General features: G+C 30.9%; 3 protein-coding genes across 3 annotated transcripts; 1 reads left to right on the forward strand and 2 right to left on the reverse strand.

The window, feature by feature from the left end:
- Positions 1-643: 643 nt before the first annotated feature.
- On the forward strand, positions 644-4,543 carry LOC114163787 (putative protein phosphatase 2C 59). The gene is made up of 9 exons (XM_028048104.2): positions 644-794; positions 948-1,186; positions 1,340-1,467; positions 2,131-2,229; positions 2,327-2,485; positions 2,867-2,953; positions 3,038-3,129; positions 3,348-3,422; positions 3,582-4,543. Exons 2-9 carry the CDS (start codon positions 1,104-1,106, stop codon positions 4,176-4,178), a joined length of 1,320 nt encoding a protein of 439 aa, XP_027903905.1. The 5' UTR covers positions 644-794; positions 948-1,103; the 3' UTR covers positions 4,179-4,543.
- Positions 4,544-10,751: 6,208 nt separating this feature from the next.
- LOC114164483 (zinc finger protein CONSTANS-LIKE 4-like) lies at positions 10,752-12,119 on the reverse strand. Its single transcript, XM_028049177.2, has 2 exons — positions 11,399-12,119; positions 10,752-11,282 (listed from the first exon to the last, which is right to left on the reverse strand). Exons 1-2 carry the CDS (start codon positions 12,029-12,031, stop codon positions 10,983-10,985), a joined length of 933 nt encoding a protein of 310 aa, XP_027904978.1. The 5' UTR covers positions 12,032-12,119; the 3' UTR covers positions 10,752-10,982.
- A 5,571-nt stretch (positions 12,120-17,690) lies between these two features.
- Positions 17,691-18,490, reverse strand: LOC114164175 (protein GLUTAMINE DUMPER 5-like). Its single transcript, XM_028048737.2, has one exon. The coding sequence runs from the start codon at positions 18,357-18,359 to the stop codon at positions 17,886-17,888; it is 474 nt and encodes a 157-aa protein (XP_027904538.2). The 5' UTR covers positions 18,360-18,490; the 3' UTR covers positions 17,691-17,885.
- Positions 18,491-20,375: the final 1,885 nt, after the last annotated feature.

Consider the following 20,375-nt stretch of genomic DNA (forward strand, 5'->3'; position numbering starts at 1 on the left):
ATGGAAAAGTAAGTTACAAAATTGTAGAAACTAGAAAATACATACTATGAATGAAAACGGTAAAAAACAGCCATATATAGAGGTGATGGCTCCTTAAGAATGGGTGAATTTACAAGAAATACAACATTTAACTAATTCGCACAACATTTAAGAAACATGGGTCAAATTCACTATTTAATCCAAAATTTGATGATAATAAATTTATTTTTATATTATTATATTTTTATATTATTATATTTTTATATTATTTTATTTTGTTCTAGGAAACATAAGAAAAAATGAAAGATTTATATAAAAACAAAGAATGCTTCAATGTTTCTTGTAAAACGTTTAAAAGTAAAAATTAAATTAAAAATAAACTTAACCTAAACAAGGATCAACGAGACATGGATTAACATGTGAGACACGTGTGAAGCTTTGCACGACAAAAAAAAAACATTGTTATATTTGGCATTGACTTGGTCCATCTCTAAGCTTAATCTATCGTTCAGTCAGGCACATGGCAACTTTAGTAAGCACTAATTTTAGCAGAGACTATGAATCATTAGAATGGATGACAAAGAAAATTTCATGAATCACCAAACAACCTTTGAACTTTGAAGGAATCGTCATCGTCAAAAATAAAAAGAAAATAATAGTAAACACTCTTCTATCTCCTTTTCTTCTTCTTCTAATAACCTTTTCATTCTCTCATTAATTCTCATCGACCATTTTTTCAAAGTAATTTGTCTAACTATTTTTCAACAAGATTATGATACCAAGGGTGCACATTTCTTTTCTCTTCTCTTTCTCAGGTACCCTTTCTCTCCTCTTTCTCTCTTGTAATACAATTCTTCCTATAATCCAGTAGTTTCCACCTCGGATTCACCATCTTTATGCCTTTAGCTGTATCAAAAGCAATATCTATCAACATTTAAACCATTTTTCTTGCGGTGTTCTATGTGCAGGTTAAAACTTGGAACTTGGTGACTGCAAAATGACCCAACTAATGTTATGATCACTTGGAATCATTGGCAAGAAAGAGGACACATATTGGTGTTGTTTGTTCATATATTGGTGAAAGAAATAATATCTGGGTAGTAAGAGTACATTGCAGTAGTAATATGAGCTTTCTCAATTCAATTTTATCTGCTCCAACCCAGGTTCAAAATTCCCAGGATGCAATTGTGAGCGGTGGGGGTCTAAGGTTAAATTCTTTCTCGCATTTTCTTTCAATTTAATCAACACCATTATTTGGTTTGATGGTCGTACTGTTATTTTAGATATTCATAATTTTGTTATGTCTATTTTTATGATGTTTTTTTTTTTCTGTTGTTGTTGTTACGATATGTTTTTGTAGTCATAATGGAAAATTCAGCTATGGGTATGCTAGCTCTCCCGGCAAGAGATCTTCAATGGAAGATTTCTACGACACAAGAATTGATGGTGTTAATGGTGAAATCGTTGGCCTTTTCGGAGTTTTTGATGGTATATTTATATCTCCATCTCATCTTCATCACCTAGTTTTACACTAACAGAAAAGTATGTTAATACATTGCAGATAGAACTTATGCTATGGGTTACTCCTATTAATATTCTCTTTTTTAATCAACATGCTTCTTTTATATATTTTCCATTTCTTAAAATATTGACAAACTAAGCTTTTACATTTAACTCCATATTTTAATATGAAGATGTTTGTGTACTTCTGCATTTGTATTATTCAACAGAGTACTAGTTTTGTACTTTGGCCCCTCATATTAATCTCTCTAATTTTTTAGCTCCTATTTTCTCAAATATGAACAAATACATAAGCAGAAATTGTTAGGTTTGTTTACAGTTGGAGTTTCATTTTACATTTTAAATGTCAATGTAAATGTGTGGACTATTTGATTAATCTATATGGTTGTAATGTTGTTTTCAACACACCATGATTTTCAACCTCTTTAACCCAAAATTCTCTTTATAGTAGTCTCATTTGACTTTAGAACCTTTATCTATTCCTCTTCATGAACAGTGATAAGCTAATAGTGTGTCTTTTGTTGGAGGATACATGTTTTTCCCTTTAAATTTTGTTCTCATTCCGTTGGTTAAATCTGTGCTTGATAAGTAGAAGTAGCTCCAACTTTTTATAATTATAATTCTTTCCAGGTCATGGTGGTGCTCGTGCTGCTGAGTACGTCAAGAAAAACTTGTTCAGTAATTTGATCAGTCACCCAAAATTCATTTCTGACACCAAATCAGCAATATGTATGTTATCTATCTATCTATCACTACTAGATGTTTGATATTCTCCAATTTGCCAAATCCATAGATTGACCTTTTTCCAAGCAATTTTTTCCCACAGCTGATGCATATAATCATACCGATTCTGAGTTTCTGAAGTCAGAAAATAACCAAAATAAAGATGCTGGTTCAACTGCTTCCACTGCGATTTTAGTTGGTGATCGCTTGCTTGTTGCAAATGTTGGGGATTCCAGAGCTGTCATATGCAGGGGTGGTAATGGTAAGGGAGTGATAGCTTTGGAGATACAACTTTGTATTGTTATTTAATTTGATTATTGACGTAGTATTACTGTTACATGATTTACAATTCACTTAACTGTGACTTCTATGATTCTACACATACTTATACAATCATAGTTTATAATATGATATTTTTTTTGTTAACTTTTCATACCATTATGGAGAATTTCGTCCATACATCTGAGTCTTTGGTGGTGACTGTCTTGACATCATTTATAATATGTAATGTTACTATGTTAGTATAAAAATGGCATGGGTTTATGCATAACATGTTCTTGTGCATCTACAATGACAGAGTCGTTTTAACTTCATATGTTAAATATTTATAAATATTATTCTTCGAATCGTGGTTTTTTTCTAGCTATTGCTGTTTCTCGAGATCACAAACCAGACCAAACTGATGAGAGGCAGAGGATTGAAGAGGCAGGAGGATTTGTTATGTGGGCTGGTAATGTAAACATGTAATCTCAGTTTTCTGTTAAATTTAAAAAATATATATTGTTTATCATTTTTGGTGATATCACATAAACAGGAACTTGGAGAGTTGGAGGTGTTCTTGCTGTTTCTCGAGCGTTTGGTGATAGACTCTTAAAGCAATATGTTGTTGCTGATCCAGAAATTCAGGTTGCTGACAATTCATTCTTAAACAAATATATAGTTTTCGATTCATCTCAACCTGTGCTTCTGTAGGACACATGAAGAAGTTTATGAGCAGTATAACAAAATTTAGAAGAGATGTTCCTTCTCCTGATATATCTTTATTCTTATTGTTGTAACCTTAAGTCTTATTTGTCTAGTCTCTTTCTTTGGTATATTTAAGCTACATGTTTGTCAATTTGTAGGAAGAAAAAGTTGATAAGTCCCTTGAGTTTCTTATCCTAGCTAGTGATGGACTATGGGATGTTGTCTCAAATGAGGTTTGCACTGATTTCTATTTCTTCTCATTGAGAACTAAAATCCATCTTCATCGATAAAACCAAATCCAAAACTCATGATAAATGCTCAGGTCACAAAACATGAAGTCAAATACTAAGACATCTCATTTTCCTACTCAGCTAAGATTTAAGTGTTTTCAGGAAGCAGTTACTATGATTAAACCAATTGAGGATGCTGAAGAATCAGCAAAGAGGTTGATGCAAGAAGCATATGGGAGAGGTAGTGCTGACAATATCACATGCGTTGTGGTTCGTTTCTTGACTCACCATGGCACTTCTACTCATAGTAGTTCTGGAGGTAACAATGGCACTGCTCATGGTACTTCTGGAGGTAACCATGGCCCTTCTCATGGTAATTCTGGAGGTAGCCATGGCCCTTCTCATGGTACTTCTGGAGGTAACCATGGCCCTTCTCATGGTACTTCTGGGGGTAACCATGGCACTTCTCATGGTAGTTCTGGAGGTAACCTTGGCCCTTCTCATGGTAGTTCTGGAGTTAGCCATGGCACTTCTCATGGTAGTTCTGGAGGAAACCTTGGACCTTCTCATGGTAGTTCTGGAGTTAGCCATGGCACTTCTCATGGTAATTCTGGAGGTATCCATGGCCCTTCTCATGGTAGTTCTGGAGGTAACCATGTCACTTCTTCTCATGGTAGTTCTGGAGGTAACCATGGCCCTTCTTCTCATGGTAGTTCTGGAGGTGGTAATAAGAACCTTCCGAATGCTGGTTATAAGTAATGGATCCAAAAATGAGAAGACTTGGTCAAAATTGGCTTATAGCTGGTTGTGGTTAGTAATATATAGCAGCTATGGTGTTTCAACAAAAATTAGAAATAAATTTCAAGTCATTATGGTCCTGTTGCATAACCAAATCATTATCTCACTTCCATGATTTAGCCTATATATATTTTGTATCTAGGAAATGTGTGTAAAGAGTGTGGTCAGAGTTGTGATGCACCTTCTGCATGTAAACACGATTCTTTTAGTCTGTCTATATTTCGTTCATGGTTAGTTATTTATGTTATATGCAGCAGTCCTTTACTACATTCGTTGTAGCTTGTATAATATATACATAAGAAAACATTGATTTCCCTCTGCTTGCAGTTATGTTTGTTGTTATGATTTACAATTTGAATCGTATTATGATTCTTGTTAATGATGTCTCCTTGTAAAATATAGTGTTTGTTAATACTACCACAAGTGCTCAAGATCATAATGATGAATGAGGGTAGAATCCTGAAATTGTTTAACTAATATATTTTTAAAGTTCTTCTGGCAAAACGTATTGTAGATTCAATGTGGTGCATTGACTATTCTGTCTTTCCCCTATTACACTATAATAATAACCATTGTAAGTTTTTTTTTTTTTTGGCAATTAAAGAGTAAGTTAATTAGACATTTATGAATAAGAATAAGACTCATTAATCATTAATAAAAATAGGGAGAGAGAGAAAACATAAAGCTACTAAAACATTGGTACAAGGATGTTCAAACTTAAACTACAATGTTCATTACTAATTTACAATTTTACATCACAAACCCCTCTTTTATTACTTGCTTTTTTGTGTATTTATTCATAAATCATGAATTAACTAATGTAGGTTCTCCATTGTTTTTCTTTAAACATGGTAATCACAAAAAGCTTAGAACCTGTCCAAGGATCAAATCCATTCTAAGCTCACTAGATTTTCACCAACAATTTTTTGTCCAACAAAGGTTTCGTTTATCCATAGAATAAGACAATCATTACTATCTGAATTTCTCTAAAAACTATTTTCATCTATAGACTAAAATATTCGCTCAATGAGTCTGTATAATTTTTAGATACAAATATGATATATTAGGTCACCAAGGAGGCTATCTGGACACACATGTTAAAATACTTACCTTTCTATTTAAAAACAACTCAAATGAAACCACTTCATGAAATTGATAGATCAAACCCATAATTTACCGGTTTACAAACAAATATGTACATAACTTACTTCAAAAGCAATACTTGAAATTCAACATTTCTAACATCCACAATATACCAATCTAATGATCAAAGCCATTATATTCTCATTCACACAATATAACCTCAACACATAATTCCACAATTTAAGTACTATTATAATTTAACAGCTTTCCTTACCTTAGATTCCTGTCATTGCAAGTGCTCCACACCGTGCAACTCTCACAAGTAGTTCTAAATACAAAGAAAACTCTTGAACACACAATCGTGACCACAAAAGAATATAGATTCACTTTAAGTTACCTAGAGTCACATGCAAGCAAATAGAGGTTACATGCAACTAGACCAAAGATTGACTTGAAAAAAGGCAAAAGAAGAACTTTCTTTGATTAAACTTTTGATGGGATGGTTGTGCTGTCCTTTACGTCAAGAGTCTTAAAGTGAGTTTAGATGAATGAACTCAAAAATTTATAAAGAGTACAGATAAAGAATATAGAATAAACGATTTAGAGAGTTGACCGATTTTATAAAAGGAAACTAGATTAATAGAAAATTTTATTTATAGTTTGACTTTTTAAAAATAAAACAATTGAGTATCATATATAAAATCATTACTACTCTTAAACTATTTTCTATATTTCCACATGAATAATAGTTGCATGTGAAACTGGATATGTATAACTTTAGCATTCAAGTGTAAAAATAATGTAAATAAATAAGCACAATAGATGAACTAACAACAAAAAAATAAATGAGAAATATGAATAAATATAATTAAATTTCACAACATAGTTGATTAATCACATCTAGCCTAATAATTTAATCACTTTTAATATTGATTAGACTAACTTTGTTGAAAATTTCACATTGACATAAGACCAATATATATATATTATCATATAATGATAAAAATTAAATAGAAAACAAAAAAAAATATTAACAAATATTTTAAAAAGAATTAAAACAATGAATATCATGCATAATAAATTCAGCAATAAAAACACTTATTTATTCTAAAAGCACTTCTCAATTGGTTAAAGGCAAAAATATATATAAAAAATTATTTAATTTTTAAAATAAATACTTATAAATTCCAAGAAAAAGTTCCAAAGGCACATGCATCACTTACACAGTCATCATCAAATAAGGTAAAGTACAAAATTATAATAGATGTATCATAGTAATATGCTTAAATTCAAATAAAGTGAGTGGAGATCAATTATGGACTCAGAAAACATTTATTCAACAAAGCAGCTTTTGCTCTTATGTACGAGAGAGAACCAAATAGTTATCTTCATTGTCCACATCTTCATAATTAATACACACAAGAAAACTAATGAAACAAAAGCAAAATGCACAAACTAGAAATAAAGAAAAATATATATAAATAACAATCTTTGGGTTCAAAGAAACATAATGGAAAAGAAAAGTGTGATGGATAAAGTTGATAGAATAGTAATTGCTAATACAGAGAAATAAAGGGTGAATGGAAAAATGAAAAACAAGTCAAATCTTTATATAGAGTTTTTTTTTTATTAATTTAGTACACTTAACTGTGATATGAATTTTAATTGGCATGTCAACTTGCATAAATACTATAAAATGTATCTTATATTCATTCTTGCTTAACAAGTGATGTACTAGCCAAGTTAGAGAATATTATATTAAGTTATGATTTTTCAAATTTCTGCGTAGTCTGAAAAACATTATAATATTTAAGTCAATTGAATGACCTAGGAAGCAATCATAAATTATGAACATTATCATTATTTATATCTCTGACTTTTCTATTAATACTATATACAAGCCAAGTATTACAAACCAACTTCAATTATTCTTTTGTGAAAATAAAAAAAGTTGAAAACACGCACATTTTAAAAAGCATAACAATTGTATAAAATATTTCTTTTAGCGTTTTGAATACTTAACTACTTATTAAACTATCTATCACGCATAAACCGTACTTTCTAAGTATTTTTAATTTTTGTTTTGCATTAACATTCAATAAATATCTCAGATGAAGAAAAACCCTCAAACCTGTATATTTTACTAGCTAGTTCTTAAAGCACAAGTGTAGCAGACGACAAAAAATAAATCAAAGGTAACTTTGAGTGTAATTAGCTAAAATAATGGTTAAAATCGATTAAAGTTTTGTCTCAATTTCTGTTGCAATGACATTTGTACTACCACAAATATTTATATATTAATTATGAATTAAAGTCACTTAACCTTATCGGTAGCAATTTATTATATGCTAATATTTTTTTTTCTATTTTATCTCTAATATAATATGAATTTGTAACATATTAAAAAAAATACAATGTAATAATAGTTAAATGTAAAACTTCATAATGAAAAAAAAAACAAAAACATCATATGCTACATATAATAAAGAATTAAATATGTTTTTTTTGTCTTTTATTTTAAAAAATTGTATATTATCTTAAAATTAAATTATATAATTTATTTCTTATATCTTATAAAAAATATGCAAAACTTCCTTTTATACTTGTTTCCTTTCTTACAAGGATTTAAAAATTAGATATAACATATATTCATACTCATTCAATTAATAGTGAATCCCGGGAGGTCTGCAGGACAGGCTATTAGCTCAGTGATAGAGTGCGTCCCTAATAATTGTCTCGTTGTTCCTGAATTGTGAGGACGCTTAGCCACATGGATAGTTTAATGTGCTCATGGCGCCTAACCCTGAGATGTGGATCATCCAAGGCTTATTAGCATGGTGTATTTCTCCTGTCTGAACTGGAATTTGAAACCAAATTTATCTGCAGGAGGATAGATGGGACGATTCAGGTGAGATCCAATGTAAATCCAACTTTCTCTTCACTTGTGGAATTCCGACGATTTGGAGGGGCTACTATGATTTCTCTCTTCTCAAGAATTCATACATCATGAAATTATATATCAAAATTTAAACGACTTCGTATAATATATGTCATTCATAAGTCAAAATGACATGAGAATGTGCTTCAACACTATGTTTGACATTTTATATATTTATATTTAGTAATTTATCATACTTTTATTTGAAAAATATATCAATAAATTAAAGAAGAACAATATTTATAAACTATTATAAGTTCAGTTTTTCAGTAATTTATGTATTGGAGCATGATATATTTTTTTTCACGAAGTGATACATATACTTTAAAATAACTATCAAAGTTAATGCACAGTTAAAATTTTAAAGTATATTACTTAAAAAAATCGTGTTGCTAACACATTTTACAATGTATAGCCACTTTCCTAAACTAGAATCTACCAACCAAACCAAATGTTGACCAGAAGAAACATAGACGTCACAGATTATTTTTGGCATTGGCATTATATATATTTGAGAGAATATTCATATAATTAAGTGTGGAACTCAGTAAGAGGATTAATTTAGAGAGATTAGAAACAAGAAATATGTTTGATTTATGATTAAGGAAAACCATTAAATGTTTCAATCAAAATGCCTAATGGCATTAGCATTCTAGATTTTAACATGTTAATTTGATGTCATAGGTTATTCCGTTTGACTATAGTAAAGAGACTAAAAACCATTCAGTCCGAATTAGATTTTACTCTTTATAATATACAATTTTTAATTAGTTTTTAGTATCAACAAATTACCATTTTTTTTTCATTTTAATATTGTGTGTCTGTTTCAGTTTCTACAAGATTATTATAAATTTTATATATAAGTTTCTTTTCTATTGAAAGATAGTTTATTTCACCATGACAGATAAAACACTACACATTAAGCAAAGAATTCTAGAATTAGGAGATTTCATAATTCTTTGGAAATAAGAAAAAATCCAATGAAGAAAGGATTTTAGTTTGAAAATGAAAAAGAGACATAATTGGGGAGTTAAATACAGCCAATATTTAATTTCAAGTTTGTAGTTCCGTGCGTAGTTAAACTTCAAATACAGATAACTTTTATGTGGTTGTTATTGTTAGGCAAACAAATGCTACTACTACACACAATTAAGAAATTTAATTAATGTAGTAAAATATTCAGTATTTTGTATTTTAAGCTATTGATATTTATTTTCTAATTTTTTAATTTGATTAATACATTTTTATACTTCAGAAAGTAATTTAGGGGGAAGCGTAAACTATGTGAGATATAATTTAGACAAAAGAAAACATATTAAAACCATAAGACATACAAATTTTATTAGATTCCTTTAAAATAGACCGTAAGAAATACTAGTAACTTTCAAAAACACTTTAGAAAATTCTTTGGTATATATTCCTGAAACAGGTTGAATGTAAAGTAAAAATTTATTGTTTTTTGGTTAAACTTTAGTTTAATGGTTAATTAAAGAAAAAAAAAAAGCCCATGCTAAACTAAGTAGTCATTTTTAATGGACAGAAAAGAAGAATAATCAATGTTCGTATAGATAGATTCATATTTAAAAATGTAGTTAGTGTTATCGTTAAAAGTGATTCTAGAAGCATCAAGGTTGTGCCAATTCAAACTAGTATTAATGTTCTTTAAACAAAAATGTTGGACAAATTTCTTCCTAATAATCCTTAGAAAATAAAATAAAGTAATTTAATGCATAAATTATTATTATTTAAATCATATCAGAAGTTTTTTATAAACTAACTTGTACATAATTAAATTTATTTGATTATTTATTAACAATTTTGATTGTAGAAGAATTTAACGGCATTCAAAGTCAAAATGAACACATTATTTTAAAATATTAGATTGATCAAAACTTGACCTACTTACCTATTTGGGGATAATGATTAAACCGATTTTGAATTTATGAATGGCCTTAGAAAGGTAAACCCATCCCGTGTTCAAACCTAGGGACCAGATTAAAAAGAATCCCAATATCTCGGAACGTGTGCTAAACATCTTACTTTAGTATTTATTATGTAAAAATAGTTAAAAGAATTCTTTACGTCATCACAGCATAAAGCACTACTCACGAATTAAAATAAAATAATCACCCACATGAAACACCTAGAGACTTCCAAGTGTTTTCTTTTTATTCATCAAAAGAAAGATATCACTAGCGTATTAAAATAGTATAAACTGATATGATGATAAAATATTACTCAAAAAAATCTTATCATGACGATTCAATCAAATATTAAAATCCAAAAATCTATTTATTCATTGATTCCAAACGTAGTTGGTGGGTACTATTAATGTAGTAAAGTTATTTTCTTAAACTAGATTGGTGCCAGTTGTTCTTTCTCTTTGAGGAGAAGGAATAAAATAAACTTAAAAGATACGATTAAATATAATTTGTGATTAAAGAAACCTCTTAATCACATGTTCATCACCAATGGTTTTCCAGAATTTGATTTGAGAAACTCTGCACAGCAGCTACAGCCGAAAAGGAAGTGCAATTGCCATCATCGTTTCTTTTTTCACCTTCTCACATAAGCAAAAGGTCCCAAAAAACAACCAACAAACTACAAAATCGATCCACAGTTTGCAACTTTACATTGCTTAATTCAAACAAAAAAGATCGTAGTATATACACAGCAAAACAAACATAAGAAGACAAAAAGTAAGTAGCAGTAGCATCATACATAATATATATTATAAAGCGAAATCAGCACGACGGAACGACGCCGTATCCAGACAGAGGGTCGGCATCAGAACGTTTAGCGAACCTGCCTTTGATCCTTGGTCTCGTTTCTGCATACGCTTTTCTCGAAGCGTAACGAATTGTCTTCTCGAACTTTCGGTTCTTCCTTTTCTCCCGGTACCTCAACACTCTCGCCTCTCTATCCGCCGCCGAAAACTGAGCCGTTACTGTCACCGCGGCCACCTTGCTGTAGCTGCAGTTCGATATCTCCGACATCGTGTTTCCGTCCGGCACAACTCCAACCTCCATCGACGACGACGATACCTGAAGAAATCAACAACCACAAGAACAAACAAACAAAATTAATCTCCAAGTTATCATATTCCACAAATCGAATTCGAAACAACTAAACATCACCGCGAGATAGTGCTTAGACTTACACTTTGGCTCATCTGAGATTGTGACTGCGAGAGAGTGGTGGAATTGTATTTGTAACCGTACGCGAACGGCTCGTAGTTGCTCTGCACCGGAACCACACCGTCGGCGGTAGCGGAGCCTTTCGGATCCGCTTTCGGATCCGCGACGGCATAGTCCAGATCTATGTAGGGAACGGGTTCGGATTCGGAGAACAAGTACTGAGAGGAATTTAGATCTGTTTTAGGAGTAGGTAACAACCAGGACGCGGCCTCGGCCTCCTCGGTGCTGACATCAGCGTCGGCGTCGGAGAAGAAGCGGTGGTCGTCGAGAAAGTTGATCGGCGAGGAGGCCTTGACGGAGTGTACGGACTCGTAGAAGGGCGCGACAGGGAGGCGCTCGTGGCGGCTTGCGAGGGGGTTGGCGGAGTGGATGTCGCGGTCGCAGGCGAGGCAGAGCGCGGCGGCGTCGGCCTTGCAGGTGACGTGCGCGGGCGCCTGCTCGCATACCTCGCAGAGCGCTACGCGTGGGTGGCGCGAGGCGAGCTTGTTGGCGGCGTGGACCTTGGAATCGCAGGCGCCGCATAGGAAGGCGGCGTCGGGGCGGCAGTACAAGGTGGCGGTGGCGGACTTGCATGAGTCGCAGAGCTTGGAAGCCATGACTGGTGGCTCCCTCTACGTCTCTCTCTCTGTGATCTGTGTTTTGTGTTTGTTTTGTTTGGGAATGGGGTGTGGTGTGGAAGTGAGGAAGCGTGATTATGTGAAAGTAGTCGAGTGAGTGTGTCCAAGTCTATCTGGTGGGCCCAGGGAGATCTGAAGAGGAACCAATGGAATAGTGCCACGTGTAGAAGCTTAGCCGAATACAGACCCTACAAAAAATTTAGGGGTGGGGAAGCACTGAATTGCAACTTCAATAGCGTCTGTAGGAGAAAGAGGGTTTTGGGTTCGGACCCTGTGGTGCCATATTCCAACTCTTCCTTTTCAACCTCCACCCCACTTTCTGTCCTCCAAAGCTTTTTGGCATCTTTATAAAATTATTATTGTTACCATTATTCTCTCGTACCTTTTATTCTATCAACACTCTCTCACATTATTATTTTTTTTTTTCGACCTAACGAAAATGAAATTCTATTATTTATTATTTATTCATTTATTTATTTTGACATTAATACGGGGTGGGAGTAGTGTCCCGCGTCTATTATTACGACTCTACCAAAATTAAAGTGTTTTTGTATTATGCGTCGTTTATGCCTTGATGTTGTTGTCATCTTTTAGGGCATGTTTAGAAAACATCTACCTTTTCCTGCCTATAAAATCAACATTAATCCTGCACATGTTTTGTGCTAAAATGTCTGTTAATTTTAAGCTAAATTCATTTTATATCAAAATTATGATTTTATAGTGAGAGAAGAAAAGAGTAATATAAATATTATAGATTAGGTAATGAGCATTTAATGTTTGAGACATATTTTTAATCGTGCTTCAATGTTCTTGTGTTCTCTCTCTCTACACATGGTTGAGAAAACCTTAAGGTTACGCTGTACTTATTTGATTTAATGTTTCGAATCACACACGTATTGACTTTATAGATTAAAAGAAATGAAAATTGTTATTTTAAGTAATTATTATATATAATATATTTTAAATAATTTTATTTTCTGTTATATAGACTTTTTTTTTTACTTGAGATTCATGTTCAACTGGAAGAAGCATCATATACTTACCCTTTTATCAAATAAGTTATTACTTTAGTGTTAAAAATAATTAGATATACTAATTAAATTCTTTTCAATAATTTAGTCAAATTTTATTAAATTATCTTTGCATATTACCATTGACAGTCAATTTTTATAATAGTCCATTAACAAAGATATAAAATTTGAATTCGTTCTTTCAAACTTTGATACATTTTATTTTTAAAATTTTAAAAATAAATAAATATAGTCATTTTAACCAAATAATGTTAAACAAATTTTATGTATTAAACAACTTTTATATTTGAGTTAAAATGTAACAAATGGTGTAAAAAACTTAAATTCCAACTTAAAACATTGTGTGACGCGTCAAAAATTTGAACATAATTTAGTTGTGATAACTATTTTTACTTTTTTATGTTTGAGAACCATATGTATAAAAGTTAGAGACAAAAACAAATTCAAATTTAACATAACTTTAAAAACTTAAAATATATTTAACTCTCTATAATATTATCTCCCTCTTGTAATATCACAAATATAATACATATAAAAAATAATATTTATAAACAAATCAAACCTATTAAAAGTTAATTTCAAAATATAAAAGATAGTCAATTTTAAGATAAAAATAAATGCATAACCTCTCACTCGAATATGATATATAAAATGATTAGAACAAAATATTAGGATCTTAAAAATATTTATGATTTAATTTAATTTTACAAAACCGATTTATAAATTAAAATTTATATTCATATATAAAAATTTTGTAAATCCATTTTATCCGAAGTCGAGATAGATCTAAAACAAATTTTGAACAATTTGAATAGTAAAGTGTTTGAATACTTCACGTCACCTTTATAAGTAGACAATGTCCAGAAGATAAGAGAAAAGAAATTACATGTTTGACGTTGTTTTTTTGTGTGGATAAGTAATGAAGTAGTTGAACTTCTAACTAGACTCCAAGTTTGGACTAAAGATGATGGTGACTCAATGCCATAGGGGCCTCTTTTTGTTTGATCCAGTTTCTCTCAACTTCGCAATCCATATGCATTCATAGTTTGTTTCACTTCCGTATGCAAAGTAAAATAAGAAAGTGAAAAGTTGTGGATATGGCTTCAATTCAATGATGTTACCCCAAGCGTACACTGTCAATAAAAGCTGGAGGGATGCAAATTTTGTGATTGATGTGTTATATTATTCACCCAATCCTATAAAAAGGGAAAATGGAAAGTGAGTTTTTTTTCTCCAAAAGGCTAAAATATCTTTTCACCATAACATATGAATAATGCAGATAATGGTCACTTTCATGGGTAAAAGGAAGAATGAAAGAACAAACAAACACATAAGGGAAATATATCCTATAGTTCAGAAAAGGGGCACTTGATGGAAAAAAAATGTAACAAATGTTCAAACGATAGAGGAATTAAATAATGTTAAAGCACAAAAAGTAGCATCATTAACAATGTTTTTTTTTTATAATTATTTTACAACTTCTTCAAATCAATGTTTGTGAATTCTACGATAACAAGAACAGGAAAAACATATCCAAATCTAAGAAAGTGCAAAATGTTGCTTTGTGATTTTTTATGTTTGGTTGATGTCACTATTAAATGAAGAAACAACAGTATGGGTCTCTTTGTGTGGTGTCTGTGTTTGGCCTGTAGCGGTGGTATAGGTTTCATATCTTACTCTTGTTATTATTGTGTTTTTCTGTAGTTTCTATTGAAAATTTACACGACTCATAAACTTGTTTCATTAATTTCTTAACATTGTGTAACTCCAAAAGGACCTGTATATATATATATATTATGTTTGGGATATTTGATGAATCAGATATTAGATAAAAACGAATTTTAGTTATAGTTTGAGAATTTGATTGCATGGATAAGGATGAAGAAGAGAGAGTATAGAGATAAGTAAAAATAAAAAATATCTGAAAAGATTTTGATGATTTGGTTTATAATAAATGGAGAATGGACCCACAAGTGACATGGTGATGTTGAAGAGGATTTTGTAAAGAAGCAGCATGGTGACATAATTGGTCTGGTGTGGGATCTGCAAACTTCATGTATTAAAGTTTCATGGAGGTGATGATGTGTTGCTTTGAATTTGATGTGCATAAAAGAAACCTGAATATCTTCTATCATCCAAATAGTATTTCAAGTCATGCTTATGATTTCCAAATTAGATACAGCCTCATGTTTGTTGCTATTTGCTTCTTCTTCATGACGATGTGTAATCGAATCCAAATTTTGTATTAGTTTTTTTTGTTGTTATTTTCTGTTAGGTATTAAAAATATATTATATTGGTATTTTAATTTTTTTTAATATATTTTAAAATATTTAAATTAATGATAATCAGTATACTGTGAAAACACAATAAAGAAACAACACAAAAAAATTAGAATGAAAAAACGATTTTCGAAAAAAAAAAAAACTTTCCATTTATTTATTAGGAGGCAGTTTCTTCAATACATGAAGAAATGCATGGTGATGCACCAAGGATATATGCCGTAATGACAAAATGGCCTGTATCATCTAATTGGCCCATTCGTCAAACTGTTTTTCTAATTAAAATTAAAATATTTTTATCTATATTATATTACTTAATATATATTTATATATATATATATATATATATATATATATATTATAATTTAAATTATTAATACTTATAAATTAATTTTTTTATTATTTATTATAATAAAGTAACTTATTATATAAAAATAATATATATTTAGTTTATTCAATTATATATGTTATTAATTAATTAAAAATATTTACCTAATTAAATTTATTTTTAATATATATAGAAAAAAAAAATTAAAATATAAGATTAGAAAACAATTAAAAAAAATTCCCACAAACTTGTCCAGTTCCATAAAACGAGCGAGTTAAAAATTTTAACTTATTTTACTAATACACATCGATCTGTCTGATCTGATCCCATTTTCAATAGATTAATTTATTTCATAACCCTATACCAATAAACAGTGTTTTATTCACCCAAGTACACTCTAATATACAAGATTAAACTATAGATGCCATTTAGAGAGAAAGTATATACATGTAAAGCATTTCTATAGAAATGGGCCAAGCCCATATGAATAGTATATCTAGGCACTTTTTTCTTGCACCTCTCCATAAATTCAACTTAAAATTTTATAAATTTTTATTTTATGAATTGTATAATACATAATTTTTTTTCAAATGATATGTTTTGAAATAAAAAATAAAAAATAAAAAATAAATTTTAGAATATATAAATTAAAATATAAATGTAATCTAAAATATAATTCTTATATTTTGGATAACATATTTTAAAATATAAAATAAAATATACATAATTCAAAATACAAAATAGAAAAAAAATTAACCATATATCTAAGAAGTGCTAACAAGAATGTAATGGAGATGTGACCTAATATTAATACGAAAAAATTAAGGAAAAAGAAAGTATAAAGTATTTAAATAAAATTCAAGGAAAGACTAAACACATGATAGAAGTACCGGAAAAAAGGGGCATACTGCATTGTACGAATCAAATTTATAGAGGGGGTGAGAAAATCTAAATTTGAAGATATTATTTAAATTTAAATATGTAATATTTGTTTTGGAAATCCAATTTTTTATTAGAAGGCTAAGATGCAAATTAAACAGAGTTTTGATGAGTCAAATCCTAAAGGGAGAAATGAGGGTTATGAAGTTTCATTAGAAAAATTGTAATGTATGAAGATGCTTCATGGATAACAAAAATGTTATGTGAAATGGATTTTCATTTGATTTTTTTAAAACATTTCCTCCCTTTAAAAACATTACATCATTTTAGATTAAAGTAAAAACAACTTTAACATTTTATGGTAATTATAAAGAATCTGTTGAAAAAAAAATGTACATGTGGCGAGAATTTTAAACCTTACATTGATAGTAGGTAGAGAATCTTTATTTTTTTAACAATGGTTATATAAAGAAGTGTAACTGTATGTTCCCAATAATTTCTCTATTTTCTTGTACTAGTTTGAATCCCAATTAGTTAGTTGCACATTAGTTTAGATATAGGCTTAGGAATTATTAGTGGTATTTGTTAATTATATTATTTATTGGTATTTTCACACTACACTTTTTTTACAATCATTTAATATTATATTTCATTACTATTCCCTCTTTCTTTCTTTTAAAAATATAAAAATTAATTTTTGTTAAAACTATTTTAACCTTCTAAAAATTATCAAATGGTGGCAAAGAATTTTTTTCAAAAAGGAAATATAAAAAATATAAATTAATTATATTCATTCAGGAGTTCTCTCATTTTCATGGTTTTGGTTCCCATTTCTCATGTTTCTAACTTTATGTGACCCTTTCCCATTTTCATGGTTCCCATTTCTCTGGTTTTCATGCTCGAATAGAGAAAAGCGTGAGAAAATATTATAATTTTTTAAGAGAATAGTGATTTTCTATAAAAGTAAATTTTAATTTGGTTTGAAAGGTGGATCAAAACATATTTTTCTCATAGTTTTGCATTTGGGGATTTGAATTTTGACCAAAGCCAGTAAAAATTTGCTATATATTTAAAGGTAAAAATCTGCATAAATAAACGTAGTAGCAGTGACATGCAAGGCTCTGCAAAATCTGGTTACCCCTGGATTTATATACAATCCCCTCAACTCTAATTCACCTCGCTTAATTAGATTTACAGTTTCCGAACAAAAATAGAATACAAGAAGATCGAGAAACAAGAAAAAGGAAAAAAAAGAAAAGAAGAAAAAAGAGAGTGAATGACGAGAAACATAGTATGATGTTCCAATGATATGTTATTACGGTGTCTGGGTCTGTTGTTGTTGTTGTAGCGTTTGTTGAGGTTGTTGAAGATGGGTTTCCACTTCTTTCTGTGATTTCTGAGAAGTGACGTGGTGTTGGAGGCTTTGCTCAAAATGGTTGGGGAGTGGACGAGAAACAGAGGAGGCTTTGGGGGTGGCCAAGAATGTGGGTTTCTCATCTCCAGCCATAATGACCAGAATCTTCTCCTCGTACACCGTAACAGATTCCTTGTTCTCAGAATCACCCTGTTTCTCCACGTTCCTTTCACCGTTTTCTTCGTTCTGCAACGCGCCAGAAATCTTCCAGTAGGAGCAAGCCAAGATCAAGAGAGCGAAGGCTATGAGACCAAGCATGGCGGCGAGTCCTCCGAACAAGTAGGGAACGGGAGAGTGCCACGTGGGATGCGGAGGAGACGCGGCGCCTGTCGGTGCGGTTGAAGTTGAGGTTGTCGTGCTGGGTATGCTCCTCATTTTGGTTAAACTTAGTTAAAGTTTGTTGTGTGTTGCGTAGAGATAAAGAAGGTTAGAAGGTTAGGTTGTAAGAGAAGATTGGGGTGTGAGTGGTATTTATAAAGAGAAAGTAAAGTGGTTCTGCTTTGGGTCACGGACTTCACCCTGTTTTGTTGGTGCAAGATAGATATAATAACTTGCAGGGCAAGGGTGGTACTGTTTTAGGGTACCCTTAAGACTTGCACCACCATTTTTTTAGTGTTATTTAACTCTTTATACCATTTTTTAGTCATTATTACTGATTATTATCTCTGCACAGAGGAAGAGCATGATGCATTACAAGAGATGTTTAGTTTGTGCTTGATGGTGATAGATACGATGCATGATGTCATATGGAGAGAACAATTTGGATTTTAAAAAGAAATAATTAGATATATTGCTTTTGAAGATTCTTAGTTAGTATTTTATTTAATATCCTCCTCCACTAGAACACAAATGATTATGTAACATTTTGAAGTTTTAGGAAAGATATTAGAATGAAAAAGAAAAGTGTTATCCAATGTAATTAAGGCAACAGTGAAAGCGCACTATGCGGTGTATGATTAGACCTTAGTACAATGAAAGTAGCCAGCATGATGAAGGAGGGATAAAAGAGAATAAACAATGTGGGCAAAGTGGAAACAAAGCTGCTGCGGTTTTCCTTTAGTATCATCATTTGCATTTTTGATTTGATATTTTGTGCGAAGAAATTAGGGTTTTTGTCACTGTTGATTATTCACTCTTGTTTCGGTGTAACTATGAAATTTAGGACTATAGGTGCAAGTGGTTGTCGTTTCCTTGCAGATTTCAATTGAGACAGATGCACCAGAATATATCAATGGCACAGTTGAAAATGATGTGTTTTATATGCACCTTACATAGTTTCTTCTGGCTACTTATAAAGAAATAAAGATAAATATTTTTTTTTCACTTTTTTTTTTTTTTTAAGGAATATGCTCCCCTTGTTCTGATTTTAAACGAAGTCAAACATGGGTGATTCGTTGCATTCAAATATTTGAAGTAGGTCAAAAGGTTTCCTTTGGAGGGTTCTCAGTCTTCACTCGTGATATTCAGTTGGTGATTAGTTGTTGAAGTTACCCACAATATCTTCCCATGCTCTCCATGAAAGGAGCGACGAGTTTGAAGTAATTAAATAAAATCAAATAATTTTAGTTTTAATTTTTTTTTTCTCTTAAACCCACTCATTTTCATTCTCTCTTATCTATTCTCTAATCTAAACACAAGATTACATCCATAAAAAAGGAAAAAGGTAAAATACTTTTCAACACTATTAGATCCTACGTCATTCTCAATCCAACAAAGTCTTCCCTTGTTTTGGATTTCTTAAATGGATTCCATCATTGGATATCACCCAATCTACATTTTATAGTTTGCATAAGTGACACATATCCAATTTTAAAATTTTATTAAACTGCTCTCACGAAAAACTTCAAATCTAGCACACTATAATATTTTTATTAATATAATGTCTTATGAGGATATGTGATAGATATTATGAAGATGACCACGGATATTTAACTTTTTGGGCTTCTAACAACTATTGTATAAGAAAAGTGCAATGAATAATATTAGTGGGAATATTTTCGGGTGCTGCATTCGTAATTGCAATCATGGGATAGAGATAACACGGTAGTGCTGCCATGCACCCAGATTTCATATTTTTCAGTATCTCTTGTCTGTCTCTGCATTTTTTTTACTAGCCATGATCGATAAAAACATCACCGGACAAAAACATCGAATAATTGAGGTTGTTTCTTTAGATCATGTGGGGACAAAAACTACTATACAATCACTAAAGTAGTTGCTATTTAGTAAATCTGTTGTCGGCTTATAAGCTCATAGTAAATTAAAAGTGTTTAATATTAAGCCTGCTCAATAGTTTTGATTTGTATAAAAGTGCAAAACTTTCACCTTCTTTTGACTCATGATTTTGGACATATGTAATTAGTAAGGGTTTTGAAATTAGCATATTCTTAT

The sequence above is a fragment of the Vigna unguiculata genome, chromosome 9 (genome assembly GCF_037176805.1).
Source record: "Vigna unguiculata cultivar grain cowpea cultivar isolate G323 ecotype 2 chromosome 9, ASM3717680v1, whole genome shotgun sequence".
Classification (NCBI taxonomy): domain Eukaryota; kingdom Viridiplantae; phylum Streptophyta; class Magnoliopsida; order Fabales; family Fabaceae; genus Vigna; species Vigna unguiculata.

Bases quoted from the DNA above. Each gene is read 5' to 3' on its own strand.
- LOC114163787 (XM_028048104.2), top strand. From the start codon at position 1,104: ATGAGCTTTCTCAATTCAATTTTATCTGCTCCAACCCAGGTTCAAAAT. The intron at 1,468-2,130 runs GTATATTTATAT...AATTCTTTCCAG, and splicing joins CCTTTTCGGAGTTTTTGATG to GTCATGGTGGTGCTCGTGCT. The intron at 2,954-3,037 runs GTAATGTAAACA...TCACATAAACAG, and splicing joins AGGATTTGTTATGTGGGCTG to GAACTTGGAGAGTTGGAGGT.
- LOC114164483 (XM_028049177.2), bottom strand. From the start codon at position 12,031: ATGGCTTCCAAGCTCTGCGACTCATGCAAGTCCGCCACCGCCACCTTG. The intron at 11,283-11,398 runs GTAAGTCTAAGC...TGATTTCTTCAG, and splicing joins AATCTCAGATGAGCCAAAGT to GTATCGTCGTCGTCGATGGA.
- LOC114164175 (XM_028048737.2), bottom strand. From the start codon at position 18,359: ATGAGGAGCATACCCAGCACGACAACCTCAACTTCAACCGCACCGACA.